General features: G+C 39.0%; 1 protein-coding gene across 1 annotated transcript in view; it reads left to right on the top strand.

Annotated features, from left to right (window-relative positions):
- Window positions 1-24602, top strand: part of KCNH1 (potassium voltage-gated channel subfamily H member 1) — a 114947-nt gene that overhangs the window by 55936 nt on the left and 34409 nt on the right. Inside the window, exon 7 of the mRNA XM_039359656.1 lies at window positions 7466-7892. Within this exon, the coding sequence (XP_039215590.1) occupies window positions 7466-7892 (427 nt within the window). The remainder of the gene's footprint in view (window positions 1-7465; window positions 7893-24602) is intronic.

The following is a 24602-nucleotide window of genomic DNA, read 5'->3' as shown; positions in this document are numbered from 1 at the left end:
AAGTCACTTTTTTTCAGTGCTGTTGTAACTTTGAATGGTTACTAAACAAACTGTTGTAAGTTGAGGACTTTTGGTACTGAACAAAGATATTAAAAGTCTGACATAAGATGGTATCTCCTCCTAGATAGGTTTTGATTGCACAAACACTTGTAGATTTTTTCAACACTGGTCCTGGAATTAGCTTTGCCTGAAGACCACATTAGCTTAGGAATGCTTGGTCTGCACCACTTGTTGTTATTCCCTACATAGGGCACCTGGGGAAATCAACCCACAATGCTTAATGTATAGCTTGGTCCTGACCTATGGATTTTTAATGTCTTTTGAGATTCACTTAGAATTCAACCCATGCCCTCTCACATCATGACCTGATTTTAATGACTTTATTTCTACTCTCTCCATCTGTATATCTCCATGACCGTTTGCATTTTTTCCCCCTTTCCTAATTTACCAAGATATCACAGTCACTTCCCTCAGGCTTCAGCATTGTTATGTACAGAAATGTCCAGGTAATAGCAGTTCGCTGAACTTCACAGCAAAGAGAAGATAGATAGTTTCCCCTGAAGATAATTCAGTTATATGTTTATAATTTTACTTTATTACATTTGAATTACAGCTTTCCTGAAAACAACTCCTGGCAGCATAGTTGATTCACAGTGGGTTAGGCTGATGAGAAATAATGATAACCCCAAGCTACCCAATAAGCCTTGTGGCTCAATGTAAATTGACTTCTCCAGGCTGACTATTTAGCAAGTAGCTTCAACTTGGAATGATTGAATAAGTCATATCAGTAGTGGTGAGAAATTAGAATTATCTGCATTAGGAAAGGCTGTTTATCGGGAGAAACTGTTCAGTGATTTGATGCCTGCTTTTTTACTTTTGGATTCACCAGAATATTTTATTGCTGGATTTTATTTCATTTTTATGACATGTCAGCAGATTCAATTTCAGAATTTGAGAGCAGTTGAATTCAGGAATTTCCATCATACTCTATGACACTGTTCATCCCAAAAGTGGTTTTCCAAAAGGCAACTGGACTTTTTGGGATTTTTTTTCCTTGAAATCATTTCTCTTCTCATCCAAAAACCACAGTTCTGATATGAACTGAAGAAGCTTCTTGGATAAGAAGCGAAACGTTTTTAAGGAAAAAAAATCCCAAGAAAGTCCAGCTGCCTTTTGGAAAACCACCTTTAGGATAACCATGACCTGGATGATTTAGAATCTCCATAGACATTCTGACAATGTTTAATTTAGACAATGCAATAATATTTCTTGGCACACTAGTACAAGATTGCTAGCCTAAAACGTTTCTCTTACCCCTTATACAAGTAACAGATCTGGTATTTTGCCTTTGCTTTTCCAAAGCATGATGCATGCCACTGAACAAGCATGTTCACAATTCATTACAACTTCATTGCAATAGGTATGGCTTCCTATAACTGTGCAATCAGTTCTACCAGCACAGAGATGAGAAACGTTTATGTGAATGGAAACTCCACTTATGAATTATTGCAAGCCAGGTAATGACATCACCCGAAGTGTTGAGACTGGAATTCTAGACTTATTTTTTCCAACATTTTACTGATGGATTGAAGAGTGTTTTACTTAAAGAGATCCATTAAGTTACTGGAGACTTAGCACATCTTTTTCTTTTAGGGTCCTGCTGAAAATCTTGCAGCGGCAGCATGCAGCAATAGATTGCCCAGCCTGTGCTAGTCAGCTGCTACTCAAACTTGCAAGCATTATGAGAACAAAGCCATCTCCTGTATTATTTCTACCATTGCTCACAAGTGTTAAATAGAAGTTTGGAACATGTTTGAATGGACCTAGTGTATTGCAAGCAATCCACTGTAGTCATGTGATTAGTTCCTATGCCTAAACTGTTTCTATGATTTGAATCTCCCTTGAAGGATTAATCTCAAGTGGGCACCTGAATCTCATTTGAAACAGAAATATTAGCCACAATCTTTGGGAATAAATAAGATTGTATATGTGTCAAGATGTGCCAGAAAAATAGTTATCTTGGTGATGTCAAGCAACATTTAGAATTGCAAATAAGCCAGCATCCCAGCATGTTCATGAACAAGAATTGCACCTGCTGGAAACCACTTTTCCCAGCTTGATTGCTCCCTTTTAGCTTTCATGTCTTTGTCCTGTCTTAAAAAGACCTATGCGTAACACCTACAACCTGCTGTGACAAGTTTGCAAAAGACTTTAATGATAAAAATAGTTTGCACATGTTCTGACTCATGCTGTAAACCTGAGCATAACCTGAAAGCAGGTTTGGACAGTGGAAACTGAGATAGCTAGCTGTCCAATATAATGGATGTGTTTCACCTTGACCTGTAGACATGGACAAGCTGCTTGGAAGAGCTTCTTGCTAAATTATGCTGATGATTAATGCTTTCTTGGAGAAGTCTGTCCTAATCCTTTAAACAGGAATATAATAAGAGACTGTGTGTGTGTGTGTGGGGGGGGGGGGGGGGAGAATGATCCTTGAAATACATCACTATTCTAAGATTTTAGATTTTTATTCAGGGCTGTCAGGCAAATGGCAATCATGCAACTATAAGTTTTGGAGGAAGCTGATCATTTGGCTCTTTTGCAAACCAGTTTATTTTGGGGCAGGGGACAATTGGACAGGTTTGGTAGAAACGTATTTTTGATCTTTCATTGATTGATATATTATGTCCTATCAAGTCAAGTACTTTTAGCAACCTGTATTGGGCAGAATAAATGGTCTTGAGGGACAGGAGAAGAACTGCTCCCAAGATAGTGGTGAGATACAAGAGGATTGAGGCCAGGACAAGAATATAAGCTGAGTAAATGTCTCAGACAGAACTCTTCCTAGTTCTCATGAACATAAGGGGAGGGAGAATGCATTCAGACTGCAAGATTCTGTTACTATAACTTTACAATTTAATAAATGTTTCCAAAGAACTAATGTATCTGAAATATGATGTGATCCTGGTCATCTGTGCCTTAAGTGAGAACTCTGGATTGATTTGTTCATTGAACCATTTGTCTGTTTTCTTGCTTGTCCATGTGATTCTCAGAAGTCTTCTCCAACACTGAAGTTCAAAGCATCAATATTCTTTTTATCTTGTTTTTTCAAAGTCCAACTGTTGCTTCCATAGATGTCACTGGGATAACTATTTCCTGAACTATTCTGATCTTTGTAGGTATAGACATATCATGGCATCTGATTATCTTTTCCAGCTCCTTCATGGCTATTTTAATAAGTGCTAGTCTACAGTGCATTTTTGACTGCTGGTTCTACTATTGATAGATTATCTTAAAAGGCAGAAGCTATCCATCATTTCAATATCTTCATTGTCTATTCTGGGACTGGCTGCTCTGTCTGTTGTGATAATTTTGATCTTTACATTTAATCCTTGTCCCATTTTCCACCGTGCCCTTTGACTTTCATTACTAGAGCTTGTCGATTATTTGCAATTTTAGCTATTAGAGAAATGTCATTATTATAGTGCATATTACTGATGTTTCTTCTTCCAATGTTCTTCCAATTTTAACCCCCCCCCACATTTTCTTCCTATCCAGCTTCCCTCAATATATATTCTACATGTAGGCTAAATAAATAAGGGGAGGGTATACAGCCTTGTATTACTCCTTTGGCAACCTGGAGACTGGATTAGGCTTTCTTCTTTATAGATGCTTCCTATCTGGCTTCTCAGCTGGCAAGGCAAAATACTGCAAGAGTTTCTCAGGACATGAAGACTGAGATAAGCAGATTTATTGTAGCAGAACTATGAAACTATTATGAAAGAATTCCAGTTCTATTTATACTGCAATGAAAATCCAATTTATTTTGCCTCTTTGTCCTGCCTCCTCTATGTAAATGGCCACATGCAATTATATTTTCTGTGAGAATATACTTTCTGTCCATTCCTTTTTTAATAGTGCCCTGATCCATGATTGGGTTGTTTACTGAAGATACTGGAAAAAATAATCAAAAACAGATCTGTGCAACTGAGGTTTGTTAAAAATAGATCATGCCAAAACAATCTTATTTCATTCGTTGACAAAGTGACCAAATTAGTAGACCAGCAAAATGCTGTGGACATAGTATACTTACATTTCAGCAAGGCATTTGACAAAGTAGACCACAACCTACTTTGTGGTAAGCTAGAAAAATGTGGGATAGGCAGCATCACCACCAGATGGATTTGTAACTGGCTGACAAACTATACCTGACAAACTATATCCAGTCCTTAATGGTACTACAGCTACATGGAGGGAAGTGAGCAGTGGGGTACCACAAGGTTCTGTATTACGCCCAGTACTCTTCAATAACTTCATAAATGACTTAGATGAGGAAATAGGAGGGGATCTCATCATATTTGCAGGTGACACTAAGCTGGCAGGAATAGCCAACACCCCAGAAGACAAGCTCAGAATCCAAAAAGATCTTGACAGACTTGAACAATGGGCTCTATCCAACAAAATAATATTTAGTGTGGAGAAAAGCAAGGTTTTACACTTAGACAGGAAAAACCAAAAGTACAAGTATGGATTAGGTGAAACCTGGCTCCAAAACAGTAACTATGAGAGAGACCTTGGAGTCCTAGCAGACAATCAGTTAACTATGAGCCAGCAGTGTGCAGCAGCAGCCAAAAAAAGCTCATGCGATCCTTGGCTGTATAAACAGAGGCATTGAATCAAAATCATGTGAAATATTAGTACCACTTTATAAATCCTTAGTAAGACCATACCTGGAATACTGCATCCAGTTTTGATCACCACATTACAAAAAAGACATTGGGACTTTGGAAAAAGTGCAAAGAAGAGCAACTAAGATGATTAAGGGCCTGGTGACAAAAATATATGAAGAATGGTTGCAGGAATTGGGTATAGCCAGTTTAGAGAAAAGAAGAACTAGGGGGTGACATGACAGCAGTATTCCAATATTTCAGGGGGTCAACTTATTTTCCAAAGCACCAGAAGGCAAGGCAAGAAACAATGGAAGGAAACTAATGAAAGAGAGAAGCAACCTAGAATTAAGGAGAAACTTCCTAACAGTGAGGACAATTAACCAGTGGAACAGCTTGCCTTCAGACATTGTAGGTGCTTCATCACTGGAGATTTTTAAGAAAAGACTGGACAACCACTTATCTGAAATGGTATAGAGTCTCCTGCATGAGTAGCGGGTTGGATTAGAAGACCTCCAAGGTACCTTCCAGCTCTAGTCCAATTTATTGACTTTTGACCAACTAACTTTCACACCTCCAGGTTAGATTGGTAGAACATGGAAGGCCCTACTCTGGGTAGCTCTTCAGTTGCAAACTTCTTCCTCAAAAGGTGTACTGACTTTCTTTAGTTTGAGAAATGCTTTTTTGTTTTACTGTCAGCCATGGCTTTTATGTAGCTGTATATATTATCTCCTTTGGCTGTTTTAAATGACTACTTTTTCTCTGCATTCTAATTGATGCATGGAAAAAAAAAGACTTGATTTGTACAAACCTTGTGTAGCCCTATTTCACTTCAATACCACAATTAATGCATGCAGCATTGCTTTAAGCCAATCTTGTTTAGCACAATTTTAGCTGGCTTTAGGAACTGTGCCTTTTCAGTGGTGGCATCGTTATTTTATTTAGTTATTTATTCAATATATATGCCTCCTATCTCACCAAATAGGCAACTTTGGATGGCTTACAAAATAGTAAAAAGATAAACATAAAAATAGTTAAAAGTAAGAAGACTTAAATAAGAACTAAAATCAAGGGGATGGCTGGCTTGGGGTGAGGTCTTCTTACCCTGTCAACCACATCCAGTGAAAAACACTCCCACTAGGGTACCGCCAGCTGGCAAATCCAGCTTTTAAGACCCTTTTGAAAGGCCTGAAAGGTTGTGGTAGATCTCACCTCTAAGGGCAGAATGTTCAACAAGGCTGGGGCCATACTGGAAAAGACTCTTCTTGACCTCACCAGCTGAAATTTGTTGACAGACCGAGCTCACAGCAAGCCCCTTCTCTTGGAGTGACATGCATTCTATACCAGTAGTACCTTCAAATGCTTTTGAAGTGTAGCCCCATGTATGTAGACCTTAGATATAATTTTAGCACAGATCTACCTTGTGTTGAGTTTTAACAACATGGTGAAGGTACAATAAGCATTTGCAGAAAGGATAGTTACTTTAAATGTTAAGACCTTGTTGATGCGTCAGATTGAATTGCTGTTATAATTTAGTTTTTCATACATTGTGTGAAGTGTGTGTGTGCTTCTGTATGATTGAGGTTATAGGGCCATTGCAAAAATACACCCCACGGGGAATTTACTTTTGCATAGGTATGTATAGAACTGCTTCTAATTCATATATTTTTGATTGTGTGGCTTATATTTCCTTAAAATAATTAATGAAGAAATAGGAAGCAAGGTACAATGATGATTCCTTAAAAATGCTCACTCAGCTCTGTTCTTGTTTGCCAGATCCCATTTCATCTAAATTAAAAAGGGGCTGATAGAAAAACTAAGAAAGGAATTTTGTTCAAATAATTGCTGGCATCATTGAAACTACTTCATATACTTAATTTGTTGTTCCTTTTGTTAAGCTTGCTTTAATCATTTAATTGAAATTGTTAGATTGTTGTTTGTTTGGCAGAAGTATATTTGAAATATAGTGAGGGAGTAATATGAATTAGTCCAAATAGCATTATCTTCCTTTAATGTGCAAATTATTGATTTTAAGGATGTAGAGCAGACTTCTTCAGTCTGGCATCATCCATCAGTTTGCATGTACAGTGAAAGTGCTACTTGGAAATACTGAAATTTATTATACAAAATACCTGGAGGATACAGGTATACTAGGTTGGAGTAGATTAATGTATCATTAATAATTTTTATTATGAAATTATCTTGATTCAGTGAAATCAAATGTATTTTAAGAGTAGATCATAGGTTTTGTTGAAAACTATTTCTAAGAGAAATTGAGGAATATTTTTTATAATAGACTGATCAAATAAACTTCTTATTAAACACTTAAAATTGTTGTCTTTGGGATATTTTAGGATGCTTTCAAAATTGAAAAGGGATATAGAGGATCCTAATACAAGGACAACTCCATGATTTGTAGAACATTGACTACATAATTGCACAATTGTTCAGCATCTTGTGTCCCAGTCCAAAATAAGCATTCTTCTTAAGTTCGGCTGAAACAACTGAAGCAATTTAATTGCCAAGGAAATTAAGACATGTCAGATTTACTGTAAACTAATCAGCCTAATTTTCTTTCATTTGGGACCTAAATCTTCATCTTTCTGCCCACTTATAAGATGTATCAAAGATAAAGCTGACTTTAGGTAAATTACTTATTTGGTCTCCATTAATTTAATTTTGCAACTATAATGGGACTTTGAACCTATGTAGATATATAGTCAACTTATTCTTCGCAAAAATATTACATTGTAAAATAATACTAAATGCTAATGGGTTGTTTTGCTTTGTTCCTTTAGGGCATCAGTAGCCTGTTCAGTTCCCTTAAAGTAGTCAGGCTGCTTCGACTGGGTCGTGTGGCTCGAAAATTGGATCACTATATTGAATATGGAGCAGCTGTCTTGGTTCTTTTGGTGTGTGTCTTTGGTCTTGCAGCCCATTGGTTGGCCTGCATTTGGTACAGTATTGGGGACTATGAAGTTATCAATGAGGATAAAAACACAATACGAAATGAAAGCTGGCTCTACCAACTAGGGGAATCCATAGGATCGCCCTATCAATTGAACACAACAACTGGAAAATGGGAAGGTGGACCAAGCAAGGATTCTGTTTATATCTCTTCATTATACTTTACAATGACTAGTCTGACAAGTGTTGGATTTGGGAACATTGCACCAACAACAGATGGAGAGAAGATATTTGCTGTTGCTATGATGATGATTGGCTGTAAGTATCAATGCATTGATTTTTAATGTAGTTTTCTGTAAACTGCATTAACTTTTCACAGATCCCTCTAGTTCTCTTCCCCAAATCTTCTGGAAGATCCCCTGGAATGACATTGGAGTTCTAGGAAAGACTTAAATTTTCCCTTTCCCTTCCCCCAGGATTTTATTCACTTCCATAAGCTCTTCCTTCATGGGACAGTGGATTTTGATTATTCATCATTTTGGACTATCAGCTCTCCATGATAAATCAGATTCCCCCCCCCAATGTATTTTTATAACAAACAAGAAGAAGTTAAAAATCAATATTTTATTTGGCTGCATGATGAATGCACCATCTTTTGAAATCAAGAGGAGAGTAATATGGAACAATTCATTCCATGGCCTCTGTCACCTGCTTTGTCACTTGTTCATTCCAAGCTGTGACAAGACAGAGTTGTGTAGCAGTTTCAGTGAAAACCCAGGTTTCCTCTGAAACTGCCTGCAGGTTCCTGGAGTGGGCCAGTCAAATAGGCACCACTCCCTATGATTGGGCATGGTTATGGAGAGCTCTAGGGCTAATTTTATGTCTTTATATAAAGATTATGAACAAGGAAAAAAAGCAGATAATTTGTTTATGTTTTGCATCTGTGACCTACTATGTGGCAGGCTGATAGTTGATTACATAGAAAATTAAATTTAGTAAACATTCAGCAAATAGTGAGAGGGAAGATTGGAACAAGTTGAGTTTGGAATATTGTTGAATTATTTCTAGTAGCTACTTTCCATCAGCATTTTCTGCTGAAATAGCAGGAAGTATGGCTTTATATGATAAAAAGGTCTGGCGGATAAACGTTAGAATTAATCCTGCCCATGATGGCACTGAAGGCTCATTATATACCATGAAGCAATCTCTTCAGACACATATGGGGTTTCCTGAAAGAACAGCAAATTTGTTAATTGAGTTTATACTGGCAAGGATACAGAGATTTTTGTGAGTATCAAATATTTTAATTGTAGTGAATGCTAAATGTGTTGGGACAGTCTTAATTTACTGGCATCACAGCAGTAATTTATAGCAAATCTCCTTAAATATTGTTAAAGAAATCTATATGTGCAAACATTTAGTGCACTTGTATATTACCTTATTTGAAAGGATAGTAGTGGTGGAAATATATGCCCAGAAGGGAGAATTTTTCATTAAAAATATTAATACAAATGCCTAAATTGTCCTGTTAAAACAGATTGTGATAACAGTAGAAATTCTGAGCTGTTGGTTTCTGTAGTGTGCCCTTGGGAGTACTAAATAGTCTGTTCAACAAATAGTGCCATATATAAAACAACAAGGCACACATCTGTCTCAATTAAGTGCATTTGCTTTAATTCATAATTATCCTGACCTTTTCAGTTTTCTGTAGTAATGTTCTGTGCCTGACAATTCCTTACAGTATCAACTCCAGTCTTTTAATCAGCATTGACAAGAGAAATAACACAATTCTTAAATAAGTCCAGAGTTGTTTGTGCAATTCCAGTATGGTTAGATGTTTTTGTTCAGAGAGGATTCTGCAATCGCAGAAAATCAAATACAATAATATCACATAAAATATTTCCAATGAAATCAAGGCACTTAACAAATAATATACATCTTTGTATATTATTCCAGATAAGTTTTTCTTATCAAGTGCCCATTGATTTATCAAAATAAATCAAATGCCCATTGATTTAAGTTTTTTATAAAACTTAAATCAATGGGCACAAAACTGAACCATAAACTTCAAAGCGTTTAGTATGTGGGGCCATAGTAACTCTCATAATCCATCGTCTGTTGAGGATACGTTTTGATGGCTGGGAGGAATATAAAGGGAATAGTTGTGATGAATGCAAATTATGGAATTTCCACTATGAAAACAAGTTCCCTTTGTCTAGTGTGCAAAACAGTAGATGTATCCTGTTAATAAAAAAATATTTAAGTGTTTGCCCTCATTCATTGCAAATGCAGTAATAGGCTATCTGTGTAAGCTACTTTGAAAGATGGAGCTCATGACTCACTAAAAGAGAAAAGGGGGTATTAGCAGATAATTCTAGAGACATCATGAAAGAACTTATGCTGAAAATTAATGTGATGCTTGAGATGCTTCCATGGTGGAGCAGAATAAAAAAGAACTTGTGGAAAATTTCTAGACCATTGAAACCAAAATGCTTAACCTGAATCTGTAGTGGTCCATAGCTGTCCTATAATGCTGTATGTTTTTTGTTTTTTTTTTTGGATTGAAGACTATATTAGTTCCAATATTTTATAAAAGTTTCAGGAAACTTGATAGAAAACTGACCAGCTTATGTAGTGCTGTGTTACCATTTCTTAGAAACCTTTTATTGATGTTGAATAAATATTTATGCAATGAATGCAATGGAGTCCTTGGTGCCTTCCAGAGTTTGGTTGTTTGCTTGCAAATGTTACATTACTCAACTAGGTAACATCATTAGTATTAGTGATTGTGGGATTTTCTCCCTGTTTATTTACTGTAGCTTGTACTGCCTGTGTTGATAGGGATGTGGTTTTCTCTTTGGCAGTTTCTTGATTAGGGTATTGTTTTCTGCTTGATTATTTGGTCTGATGTTGCTAATTCCTGCTTATCTGGGTATTGCTGCTGGAGATAATATGTTCTGGTCTTTTTATTTCCTTGCTAGCTTTTTATTGTCTTTTTTGAATGGCAAATAAACACAGTTTATCTCTATGTGTCTGTTGAGAGTTGATTTATCTGAATGCCAAGTGTTGTGTCCTGAGCTTGCAAAAGCAGGCTCGGGATGTTGCATTGGTCCCGGGCATTCCAAAAGCTGCTCGGGACCAGACAGAGCAGTGCCGGCCTTCTGTGCATGCACAAGGCACAAAAACGCTCTGTTCCTATTGGTTGTCACTGTCCAGGTTTCTGGCCATATAAAAAGGCCTGCAAGCCTTTTGCTTTCGCTTGGTTGTTGTAGAATAAAGTGTTTGTTCAGCATCGCCATGTGTCTTCATCATTTGCACCCGAACGAAGTATAGAACACTGGCGACGAGGGTAGGATCCTTTGCAAACTGAAACAAAAGATTTAAGGACTTACCCAGGAAGTCCTGAAGAGGGGAAGATGGCGTCTGAATCAGCGTCCCAGCCTGCCAGTACAGCATTGCTGGAGGGTGAGCTTGGCTAAAGGACCCTTTCCCCAAACAGCAGCTTGCAGAGGAAGCGATTGGTGAAGATCGTAAAGTTTATGATGTCGAAGATTGGCCGCTTGTCTGATTTCGATGTCTCCCACCCAGAGAAATGGAATTCCTACGTAGCACGGGTGGAGAACTACTTCAGAGTAAATCAGATAAGAGAAGATGGCTTGAAGGCAGCAACTCTTTTGTGTGCCTGTGGACAAGAAGCTTTTGACATCTCAGAAAATCTGGTGGCCCCTGCACCTCTAGAGTCAGTAACATATACTGACTTGAAAAAGATGTTGAAGGAGCACTTCCAGCCGAAGTTATCCGTCATTGCCTGGAGGCACACGTTCGAGCAGAGAGACCAGAGGCCAGGTGAATCTGCTGTGGACTTTATTGCTGCCTTAAGGCAAGCGGCCAGGCCTTGTGAGTTCAAGGATCTGGAAGAGAGGCTGCGAGATCACTTTGTATGCGGTTTGAGGAGCAGAGACTTACAACAGAAAATTTTTGCAAAAGAAGATGTCTCCTTCCAAGACGCTCTACGAGAGGTGGCAGCTGAGGAAGCAGCAGGCAGGGCTGTGAAGGCCTTATGGCTTGCCAGGAACCCTCCAGACACAGCTACCGTCCATCAAGAGGATGCTCAAGAAGGATCGGAAGAGGATCCTGAAGAAGGTAGACAGACTTCACCAGCCAGCTGAAAGGAGGCAGAATGGACGTCCGGACAAGACCCCAGCATCTCTTCAATGCTTCGGGTGTGGAGGACGCCACAAGCAAGCTGACTGTAGGTTCTGCTCCACCATTTGCAGGGGGTGTGGCAGGCAATGCCATATCGCATCCATCTGTTTGGGTCGCCAGAAGGTCCAACCTCGTGAAGAATTGCATCTGAAAGGTACCAGGGTCCCCAGCCATCACAGGGTGGGTTTCTGCGCATTGCGCAGGAGTATTCTGAGAACAGGGACACACAAACCCCTTAAGAAGAAACTTTCCATTAACATTAAGGTTGCAAAGGGTTCCCTTATCCATGGAGCTGGACACTGGGTCTGCTCTCTCCATTATTTCAATTAACACATTCAAAAGGATATGCAGCAGCAGTGGCCTTCGACTTAAACTCAGGCCATCAAATCTAATACTCACTGATTTTCAGAATTCTGTGGTGTGTGTTAAGGGGGAGGCTACCCTTAGAGTACAGCATAAGGATTTTGAAGGTCCCCTAGATGTGGTGGTAGTTGGGGGTGAACGTACAAGTCTTATTTGATTCGATTGGTTCGAGGCTCTGGGAATCCAGGTAACTGGGCTGCACCATTTGCAAATGTTGAGCCTTGCAGAAGTCTGCAAGGAGTTTGCAGATGTGTTTAGTTCAGAACTAGGATCCTACAAGGGGCCTCCAATTTTGCTACGGTTAGACCTAACCATCACGCCCATCAGGGTTAAGCCTAGGAGGATACCTTTTGCCCTGAAAGGCAAGATTGATGCTGAACTGGAGAAATTGCTCTAGCAGGGCATTCTAGAACCTGTGGATTCTAGTCCATGGGAAACCCCCATAGTAACTCCTCTAAAGGCTAATGGGGACATACATATATGTGCAGAGTATAAGTGCAACTGAATAAGGCACTGCAACAGCCCGCTTATCCAGTGACTGTGGTAAGTCGCATTCTGGCCTCCCTCAAGGGGGGCACATTTTTGTGAAACTTGACCTGGCACAGGCCTATCAACAGCTACCTGTTGATGAGGCAGCTGCAGAGGCCCAGACTATTGTAACAGAGGCCCAGACTATTGAAGGGGGGCCTTCAAGGTTAAGAGACTGCCATTTGGGGTAAATGTAGCCCTTGGAACATTCCAAAGTGTCATGGAGAGCATACTTCGAGGTATTCCTGGGGTCTGTCCCTACTTTGATGACGTCCTCATTGCTGGGGAGTCATCTCAAAATTTAGCAGAAAGATTAAGGGCTGTTTTGCTTTGTTTTCAAAAAGCAGGCCTTAAACTAAAGAAGGATAAATGTAAGATAGGAGTAACTTCTACTGACTTCTTAGGATTCAGGATTGATGCTCAAGGCATTCACCCCACTGAAACTAAATTGCAAGCTATCCAGCAGGCCCCAAGCCCTAAGTGTAAGAGTGAGCTGCAAGTCTTCTTGGGGCTATTAAATTTTTACCATGCATTTCTCCCACATAAAACTGCAGTGGCAGAGCCATTACACAGGCTCTTAGACAAGCAGGCTTCTTGGCAGTGGACTAAAGTCCATGACAAGAGCTTCAATGAGGTTAAGGCCTTGCTTACTTTTAATGCTGTTTTAGCGCATTTCAATGAGCAACTGCCTGTTTGCATCGCATGCGATGAATCTCCTTATGGGGTGGGAGCTGTAGGTAGCCCTCTGAAGGCTGATGGGACACAGGTCCCTGTGACCTATTACTCAAGGACTCTGTCTTTTGCAGATCGAAATTATGCTCAAATTGACAGAGAAGCCTTGACCATAGTGGCTGGCATTAAGAAATTTCATGACTTCTTATATGGCCGCCATTTCATGGTCTATACTGACCATAAGCCTCTGCTGGGTATGTTTACCACTAACAAACAGACCCCACATATCATTTCTCCTCGTATGCTGAGATGGTCCATTTTCCTGTCAGCATATGACTATACATTAGTTCACAAACCAGGAAAAGAAATGGGTCATGCTGATGGCCTGAGTAGATTACCCCTGAACCAATTAGATCCAGATCCTGCTCCAGCCATTAATATTCTTTCCATTCAGGAGTTGCCTGAGTCTCCCCTCAATGCTAGGGACATGGCTGCAGAAACTGCCACTGATCACACGCTTACACACGTGCTGACATGGGTGTTGTCAGGATGGCCTGACAAGTACCTAGATACTGAGTTCCAAAGCTTCTGGCACAAGAAGCATGAGTTTTCCACTTTCAAGGGTTGCCTCTTATGGGGTAGCAAGATAGTGAGGTCTAGAATCTTGATCTCTCTGCATTAGGGACATCCTGGTATAGTCAGGATGAAAGTGTTTGCACGCAGCCATCTTTGGTGGCCTGGGCTCGATAAAGCCATCGAAGCCCAGGTGCACAGGAGCCAAGTGTGCCAACAGTCTCGGCCTGAAATGCCTCAGACCCCAGTACATAGGGGGGAGGGTGCATATAGATTATCCTGGGCCCTTTCAGGGGCAATTCTCCCTGGTTGTTATTGATAGCCATTACAAGTGGCTAGAGGTTGTTCCTGTTTCCTCCACTACTACTGCCAGGACCATCCAGGTGTTGAGAGGAATTTTTGCATCACATGGTCTTCCAGATCCTCTGGTTTCAGATAATGGCCCTCAATTTACGTCTTCTGAGTTCCAGGCTTTTCTTCAGGCCACCTGATCTGCCATGCACCATTGGCTCCCTTCCATCCATCCTCCAATGGACTGGCAGAGAGAATGGTGCACACCACCAAAGATGCCCTCAAAAAACTGACTTACGGTAACTGGCATCACAGGTTAGCAGATTTCCTTCTTGCACACTGCACCACACCATGCACAGCTACAGGGAAGAGCCCTGCTGAACTCCGCTGGGGTTGCTGCCTCATCACTAAACTGGACAGGCTGCACCCTGACCGGGTGGCTTCACAGGTATCACAACTGTGGGCACCTAGGAGACTCCTAGGTGGGCGATCCGGTTTGGGCAAGAAACTATGGGCCTGGACATCTCTGGGTCACAGCTGTGGTCTGCAAGGTCTCTGGGCCGTTGTCATACGAAGTTGCCTTGGGTGACGGCCGTGTTCTTCACAGACACCTAGACCAACTGCGTTGGAGACTGGACTCTCACCATTCCACTCTTGGCTCTGATCTGGGGGGGAGGAGGACCATAATATGCATTCTGGGACACAGTTTCCCAGGCCTAACAGGCCCTCACTAACGGCTACTGAGGCTATTTGGAATTCATCCCAAGGTTCCGAAATGCTCCAAACAAGAATTCACTGGATAGGGGTCATCCCACACATCCCATAATCCAGACAGGGAGTCACACCGGGGGTATCCACAGTATTCACATATGTCAGAGAGTGCTCCAGACAGGGAGACTGACCAGGGTATCCACACAAATCACTAGCAGTAAGAGAAAAGGAATTCCATCAAGGGCGCTTGCTTAATCCTGCAATTGCTCCCAAAAGGAAGTCACCAGCAAGGGGGGTTGCCATGGAGGCGACTCCTGACTCTGGCACCACTGGCATGTGCTTGGGGGCCACAGAGTACTGGGGCACTTTCACTACCCAGCACTCTCCATCTGCTGGTCTTGGGCTCGAGGGACAATGTTCCCAAGAGGGATCCATTGTGGACTTGGGGACTTCCACCCCTCCAAGGTATGCTGGCTTGGACTCAGAGGGCCCAGCCAGCCAGCAGCGGGGTGGGTCAACCAGGTATTTGGGGCAGCAAAGTCCTGGCCTGCCTAACCTGGTAGGCGAGCAGGTACCCCAGGCACCCTCACCAGGGTCACCTGGGGATTTAGGGCAGCAACGCCCTGGCCTTCCTAGCCTGGTAGGCGAATAGGTGGGCCAGGCAATCTCTCTGGTCCTTAGAAGGTCGCAGCGGGCCATGTGCCCACCCAAACATCTGAGAGACTTTGTGAGGTTGCTGTCAAATCATGAGGGACCTGTTCATGAGGCTCCTGAATAACGGGAGTAACTCGTGGGTAGATTATTTTGTATTATTTTTTGATTTTGGATACATTAATTTGTATTAATAAATATTGAAGGGGGTTTGCCTGAGGGCAGACTCAAGTATTCCACACTCTTTGCATTTGAATAATGCAACTGTATGCCACTCTTCCCAATGCATGAATACATGTGTGTACGCGAAGTATGTTCCATCTAGGGGGGAGGGGTGTTGTGTCCTGAGCCTGCAAAAGCAAGCTCGGGATGTTGGATTGGTCCCGGCATTCCAAAAGCTGCCCAGGACCAGATAGAGCGACGCCGGCCTTGCGCGCATGCGCAAGGCACGAAAACGCTCTGTTCCTATTGGTTGTCACCGTCTGGGTTTCTGGCCATATAAAAAGGCCTGTGAGCCTTTTGCTTTTGCTTGGTTGTTATAGAAGGAGAATAAAGTTTTGTTCAGCATCGCCATGTGTCTTCATCATCCGCACGCGAACAAAGTATACAACACCAAGCATCTAGGCATTCACCAGATCCAAGCAATTTGGATTTAGTTTGGTCTAGGATGCTCACAATTTCCCTATTGAAATTATGGTTTAATCTGTGCACGTGTTATAAGATTAAGAAGTTTTCATTATGTCTTCTGACTGCCAGTTGGTGTTCATGTATGTGCTCTGTTGATTTTTTTCCTGTCTGTCCTACATAGTGGCTGTACACTCTATGTTGTAAATCAGCGGTTCTTAATCTGGGTGATATCGCCCCCCAGGGGGCGATTTCATTTTTCAGGGGGGCGATGGAACAAAAAAGGGTGACGTGGGGGCAAAAGAACAAAAAGGGGGCGATTATGGGGGCGATGGAGCGAGAAGTTTTGGGGACACTTTTGAGACTTTTTCATACAGTGAATCGCTGTATATCTGTCATACAAAAAATCAGATCGCTATTAGTGGATTGAATTGTGTTTTCAAATGTTCCTCCAGCTAGCTTCAGTACAGAACGCCATACATATGCATCGCTTATCTTCATGCGCATTGCGCAGCAGCCTCTACCCATACAGTGGTGCGCCATTGGCCAGAATGGGCAGTGATGGAGGGGGGAGTGCTTCTTTCGAAACATCTCATGCTGAGTGGCTGTTCCCTGTGACGTTAGCTGTAATGTCAACGTAACTATTGAAACTAGGTTTATCAACGTCCACATGTGTTTTTCTAGTGTGCGTGACTATATATACTTTCTTCGAATCTTAATTTAGTTTCAGAGTTTTCATCTTGAAATTCTTAGTTCCTGCATTGCTGTTTGTTCTTATGCCTTTTTTATATTTCTTTTTAAATTTCACTTGTAATTCAATCATTAAATGTTACTGTTTTTCTTTTCGGGCATTTCACTTTCTTGCAATTGAATTTTGTTTTCAGTGCTCATTACATTTAAATGTCTTGAATAAATAAGATAATAATGAAATACATGTATCACGAAGTTTGGGAATAAAGTGACGGGTGGCACCAAAATTTTTCACACAGTTGAGAAATGGGGAAAAGACTGGAAATAAATTATTTGCATCGATATGTCCTGATGACAATTTTAAAGAAAACAAAAAAAGTGTTTGCATAAATTGAAGAATTATTTCCTATGTTGTGATTGAGAGGTTATGTTGGGGGAGGGAGCGATGACAACTTCCTCATTGGATCAAGGGGGTGATTCGTCCAAAAAGGTTAAGAACCACTGTTGTAAATGACTCTTTTTTTTTTTTTTAGGAATTTGGTCTTTTGATTTACTAAAGGTATTTTGAATGGCTTCAGTTTTGTGTGCTGTGGTGATGCCATGTTGGTTGTTTCTGAGATGTTTTCACGTATGGTAGTATTATTCTTTTCATAGGATTGATTGATTGTGCTATAGTGGGTTGAATGGACTGCACTTTTTGATAAAATTGCATGGGTATCCATTTTTCTTGGAAGAGGTTGAATAGGTGATCTTGATGCTGCAGTGCAATGTTTTCATTCATTCATTCATTCATTCATTCATTCATTATATTTCATACTTCTTAATGACCCATCTCCCTCAGAGAGGGGCTCTGGGTAGTGAACATCTGAATAATATTCTTACAGATCGCCTCTTGTGGGAGGTTGGATTGTTACTTTCATAGTGGAGCACTTGGTTGGTGTGAGTTGTTTTTCATAGACTTGCATTAACCATTATTTCCTCTGGTGATGAAGATATCCAGGAAGGTTAGTCCTGCTACTTGAAAATATTTTACTCTGCTTTTTGTTTGTTGCTGAACTAAGGATTTTTTCTGGTATTATAATCAGGTAATACTTTTTCCTCTGCCTCCATTTGCCCAATTCTGTAATTTAATAAAAAATATAGTGCATTCACCTTATGTGTAATGATCACACACCAGTTGTAGAGAGTTATATGGGCACACATGTGCTGGATGTATACAGAATAGCATGTCATTTTAAGAGTATGCTTAATCTGAATTCATATAATATATTCATATATTGTTAGTGCTGAAGAAACAGAGCAAATAATAGTGAATGACAAAACTTAAGCCTAGTTAGACCCATGAAGGACTTGTTCAGTATCTTTACAAAGGACCAAGAAGCAGAAAGAAGAAAATTAAAGAGGTATTAACTTTGGAAAAAATCTTAATTATGTTTTGCCAGTATGTAAGACCATGCAGTTGCAGTGAGTGAGCAGGACTGATGAGTGAATGAACGATTATCGCTCCAGGCTCCGATACAATCCTATGCTTTCTTATGTGATAATAAATTCCACTGAACAAAATGACACGTGCAGCATTGTAGAGTAAATAACAATGGCTAGTGTTAATGAAATTATTAATGGATTTATTCATTGCGCTCAGCTATATCTCTTTAATTATGGTTTATTAAATAAACCACTATTACTGAATTCTGAAGGCAAGTTGTTCCACTGATTAATTGTTGTAACTGTCAGGAAATTTCTCTTTAGTTCTAGGTTGCTTCTCTCTTTGCTTTGGAGAATAGCTTGACTCCCTCTTCTTTGTGGCAGCCCCTGAGATATTGAAACACTGCTATCATGTCACCCCTCATCCTTCTATTCTTTAAACAAGATATACCCAATTCCAGCAACCGTATCTTTTTTTTTTTATTGAAAATTTTTAATAAACTTTTACAAAGACAAAAAAGAAACAATAACAACAACAACAACACACACACACAAAAAAACAACCCTCCCCCAACCCCTCCCAAATCCCCCCCTCCCTCCCCCCCCGAGCTTCCCAGAGCAGAATATAGGCTTAATTAAAAGAAATTAACAAAATTATAAAATAATTAAGATAATTAAGAACAAAATATATATAAATAGAGGATTATAAACCTTAAAAAGAAAAGAAAATATTTAAAGAAAAAGAAAAGAAAAGAAAAAAGTAAAGTTTTTAAACAAATTATAAATAGGCTAAATGGTATTTTTTCATATCCAATTTAAATTGTATAAAATTTATCCATTTTTCCCATACAGAAAAAAATCTCTCTTGCGTTTGCTCTTTTAAGAAAGCTGAAATCTTTGCCATTTCCGCCAAATAAGATACTTTAAAAAACCACTCTTGCAAAGTAGGCAGAGATTCCTTCTTCCAATATTGACCTACTAACAGCCTTGCGGCTGTAATCAAATTCAACATCAATATAACCTCCTCAGTAACAATACCAAGCAAAAACAGTTGTGGAGTAAATTTTACCCTCTTTCTGAAAATTCTCTGAATATTCCACCATATTTTAATCCAAAAAGCTTTTATATTTTTACACGACCACCAAATATGATAACACGTGGCGTCCAAACAGCCACATCTCCAACATTTAGGCTGTAAGTCAGGATACATGAGAGACATCTTTTGTGGATCAAGGTGCCATCTATAAAACATTTTATAAAAATTCTCCCTTAGATTCTGGGCTTGTGTAAATTTAACATTTCTCACCCAGATAATTTCCCAGGTATCCAGTAGAACTGGTTCAGCAAAATTCTGCGCCCATTTAATCATACAATCTTTGATTAATTCTGATTCTGAATCCAGTTCCACTAGCACCCCATAAATTCTTTTAATGTGAGTTTGTCTTTGATCCTTTACTTGCTTAAAAAGATTTTGATCTTCTCTAAGCAAACCTAAATTACGATCCATCTTCCATCTATCTACTAATTGTCTATATTGAAACCAAGAATAGGTAATATTTTCATGTAACAAATCTTCCAAAGATTTTAACTGCCAATTTTGACCATCCCATCTAAGTAATTGTGTATAAGACACCGTATCCATTTTAACACCTCTCTTTATCCCCTTTATCGCATGCCAGGGTATAGCCCATAATGGTATTTTAAAATCACTTTTATAATATTTCCTCCAAACTCTAAGTAGAGAGATCCTTAAAATATGAGATTTAAAAACCCGATCCACTTTTTTATTAAATATTAAATAGGCATGCCAACCAAAAAGTAAATCCCATCCCTCCAGATGGAGTATCTCTAAATTTGTTAAATTTACCCAATCACTAATTAATGTAAGAACCACAGCATCATAATATAATTTCAAATTCGGTACCTTGAGTCCACCTCTCTCACGGAAGTCCTGCATAATTTTAAACTTCACCCTTGGTTTTTTCCCTGCCCAAATGAATTTATTAATACCTTTCTGCCATTCATTCAAATTAACCTCATTCTTTAAAATAGGTAACATTTGAAACAAAAAAAGAAATTTGGGCAGGACATTCATTTTAATCACTGCAATTCGTCCCATGAGAAATAACTGTAACTTCTCCCAATTCCTCAAGTCCTTCTGTACACTGACCCACAGCCTTTCATAATTATTCTTAAACAATTTTGCATTAGAAACAGATAAAGTGATCCCCAAATATTTTGTCTTATCAACAATTTCAAAACCAGTCAACTCAGCCAAGGTCTGTTTGTCCTGAGTAATCATATTTTTAGCTAATATTTTAGTCTTATTATTATTAATTTTAAAGCCCGAAACAAGTCCATATTGATAAATCAGCTGTAGTAAGTTTACTACAGAATAAGTAGGTTGAGATAAAGTAACCACCAAGTCATCTGCAAAAGCTCTTAACTTGTACTCTTTTTTATTAACTTCTATTCCTCTTATTTCCTGCGATTCTCGGATTTTAATCAACAAAATTTCCAATGTTAAAACAAACAGCAAGGGTGACAGAGGACATCCCTGTCTAGTACCTTTTTCAATTGTAAAAACCTCTGACAAACCCCCATTAACAATAAGTTGTGCCGTTTGTTTTTGATATATAGCAGTAAAAGCTTGTAATATTTTCCCTCCAAAGTTCATCTCCTCAATTGCTCTTAACATAAAATGCCAATTCAATTGATCAAAAGCTTTTTTGGCATCTAAAAATATCAGCCCTGCAGGGACTTGGTTGTTCTTATCTAAATATTCTAATATATTAATAATTTGTCTAGCATTATTTTTCATGTACCTACCGGTTATAAAACCCGATTGGTCCTTATGTATAAGCTGATGCACCACCTTCATAAGCCTATTAGCTAGAATTTTTGCAAAAATCTTATAATCTACACTTAAAAGAGATATAGGTCTATAATTCTTTGGTAAAGTAAGATCTTGATCCTCTTTTGGAATCGAGGATATGAAAGCACTGCGCCATGACGGAGGAATCTCTGAACCCTGCAATATATTATTAAAAAGCTCAACTAAAGGTTGAGTCATCTCTTCAGCTAAAGTTTTATAATAAATAGATGTCAAACCATCCGTACCTGGCGCGTTACCTAATTTTAATTGCTTAATAACCGTCACAAGTTCCTCATTCGTAATTGGACCATTAATTTCTTGCTTCTGATCTTCTGTCAATTTAGGAAAGTTAGCCTCACTTAAATATTTATTTATGTCTGAAATTTGTACATTAGTAGTCTTATATAATTTTTGGTAGTAATCTAAAAAAGATTTCTTAATCAGTTCCTTCTGATACACTAATTTACCATTATAATTTATTTTATCTATTATTCTCTGTCTCTGTTTCTTTCTTAATTGGTAGGCCAACCATCTCCCTGGTTTATTGGCATTACAAAATGTATTTTGTTTCATAAACAAAAGATTAGTTGCAGATTGATCAGCCATCAACATATTAAATTGTGTTCTTAAAAGCTTTATAGATTCCTTAACCTTTTCATCTGAAGGATTTAAAATCAAAAGCTTTTCTTTTGATTTAATCTCCTCTTCCAATTCCTTACGCTTCTGAGTCTGCTTTTGTCTATGAAGGTTGTTCATTTTTATCAGAATTCCACGCATAAAAGCTTTACCCGCATCCCATACCATTGATGTTGATGTCCCCTTATGCATATTCAAAGCAAAATAATCCTTTAAACAGTCCTTTAACTTTTGAACATTCTTTTCTTGTCTAAATAAGTTCTCATTCACCCTCCAGGATCTCCTCTCCTCTTTTTCATAAATCAACTCCATCCAGACTGGATTATGATCCGTCAATGACCTAGGAAAGATTTTAACGTTCTTTACCCTATTATATAAGTCAGTTGTAATAAAAAAAAAATCAATTCTTGAAAGAGATTGATGTCTATCTGAAAAAAAGGTAAAATCCCCCTCCTCTTGGTTACGTTCACGCCAATAGTCTCTCAATTCCCAGTCCTCTTTCAGATCAAAAAAAGCTTTAGGTAATTTAGCCTGTTTAAAAAGGGTAGAAGAACCTTTTTTGTCCCTTTGCATATCTAAGACACCACCAGCAACCGTATCTTATATGTTTTAGCCTCCAGTCCCCTGATCATCTTTGTTGCTCTTCTCTGTACTCTTTCTAGAGTTTCAACATCTTTTTTACATTGTGGCAACCAAAACTGGATGCAGTATTCCAAGCGTGGCCTTTATAAAACATTTCTGGATTCATACAATCTAATATGCGGAGACCATTGAACCCATTCATTATACAAGCTTATTAATATGATTGATTATGTAACATCAGGTTAATGTTGATTTAGCAATCACATAGATATATTTTGTCCAGGAGGATCTGTCCCAAACCTGTACTTACAGCTATTGTAATTACTTGTTGTCTTCTCTTTCTTCCACTTTTGCTAGCTCAGGCTCTCTAGAGAGCTGGGTTTTTTTGCATTTGTAGTAATAACTTTGTTTTTGGAAAAATGTAATGTCTACTCAGATACATAACTACATAGAAATGCTTTGTTAAAAGTTCCAGAGTTTTTCACTGGAAAAATAAACTGGGAAGGCAAGTCATTTATAAGCACTCTTGACAGCTTCTACTTGCAAAAGCTGAAATGGAAAGAATGTGGATTTTCTCCCTACTTCAGAAGAAAGGTATAAGAAAGCTGGTCAAAAACATGCATCTGGAATCTTGAACTAAAATAATTATAGCCAGAAGGAGTCAAGCTGCAGATTTCTTCTTCTTCTCAAAGTCCTGAATATCCATGGTGAGATACTATCACGTATGAATGGAAGGTGCCCCTGTAAAAGCATAAAATTGGGGAGGGGGGTAATTTTCACTGGGATTGTGGAGCAGGAAAATGATGGATTGTAGTATTTCTACACTGCTAAGTACAATCCCTTCACCCATAACTTTTATCTTCATGTAAAGACAATCCATCCATGGTGAGAACTGCTGAACATCCCTTTGTCTGATGTAGGGGAAAACTATATCTTTTCATGAAGCATAAAGGATTACCTACAAATTCTTAGCAAAGAATCTTTCAGATTCCACACATGAGGTTGGCTACTGGTCCTTTGGGATAAGAAGTGTATTTTTTTTTTTGCCTCAGGGCAAAGGAGTTGTGACTTGTTTTAAGCTCTAGTTCTGATTTGCTACCTCATACTGATTGCTGTTTAACTGTAATTTCAATTTTCCCAAGTTTTACTTGTATAGATTGTGGTCCAACTGTGCCCAACTGTGCATTTAATAAATCTCAGATGGAGAAGAAGAAGAAGAAAATGAGGCTTGGCTATTACTCTGATATTGGTAATACTACTGATAGAACCGCCAAGATATTAAGTAGTGAGATGCTCAAGTTTCATGGACTGAAGACTGTCAGCTGTCAGATGCATAGGGCCAGGTTGAGAAAGAGATTGTAGAACAAGCATTAGTCCTAGTTTTGCTACTTGGGGATCCAGGTAAGACCAAAATGTGGATGAGCCAGTACATTGGAGCATGATCTAGAAGAAGTGCTCTTGAACTTCAGAGGTGCAAAGAAGTTTGGCGGGGATGTTTATGGACGGAAGTGTAAACTTATACCCAAGGAAGGAAGCTAGGGAGAAAAGGAAGGAAGGAAGGAAAGAAGGAAGGAAGGAAGGAAGAAAGATTCTACTTTTGAAAATTGGCTATTTTGTTGCAGGCATTTTCATCTCAGGCTGCCAACTTTGCCACTTCTCTCTCATCTTTTTCTCTTTCTTGCTTTTAACTTACCAGACTTTTTTTTTACTTTGCTGACCCTGCCTAATTATTGGAGAAAAGTATTTGATCTTTCCTGGGTTTTGCCGGAGGATTGAAAGCAGTGTGCAGCTAATTGTAAGCATTGCAACTGCTGGATGTACAAGGTTGGCAGCTCTGAGTTAATTGTTAATACTGGCATGCTGCATTACTGCAATTAGCCTCATTAGGATTTGAATTACATCTAATTAAATTCTTGTCTCTGACGAGTCATGTGATATTTTCCCCCTGCTGCGCTGTTTTTCAGAGAGGGGATGTTCTGAAACCTATCTTTTTTGGGATGAAGTAAGAATAGAAAAAGGGGGCTTCCCAGATAGTTAAGGGTAAAAGTGCCACTAACGTAATAGGTTTTTTTTTTTAAAAAAAATATTTCTGAGTTTATGCTAAAGGTTTTGTAGAAGGTGGTGTTGAAGAGCACTCTTTGAATATCTTAAATAAATGGATAATGTTATATTACATTGTGTTAGGTATTACCTTTAAAAGT

The sequence above is a fragment of the Crotalus tigris genome, unplaced genomic scaffold (genome assembly GCF_016545835.1).
Source record: "Crotalus tigris isolate CLP2741 ecotype Arizona unplaced genomic scaffold, ASM1654583v1 scf7180000019097.2288821080:1192077, whole genome shotgun sequence".
NCBI classification, from domain to species: domain Eukaryota; kingdom Metazoa; phylum Chordata; class Lepidosauria; order Squamata; family Viperidae; genus Crotalus; species Crotalus tigris.
The sequence above is the reverse complement of the archived record's forward strand: the minus strand, read 5'-3'. Positions and strand labels throughout refer to the sequence as shown.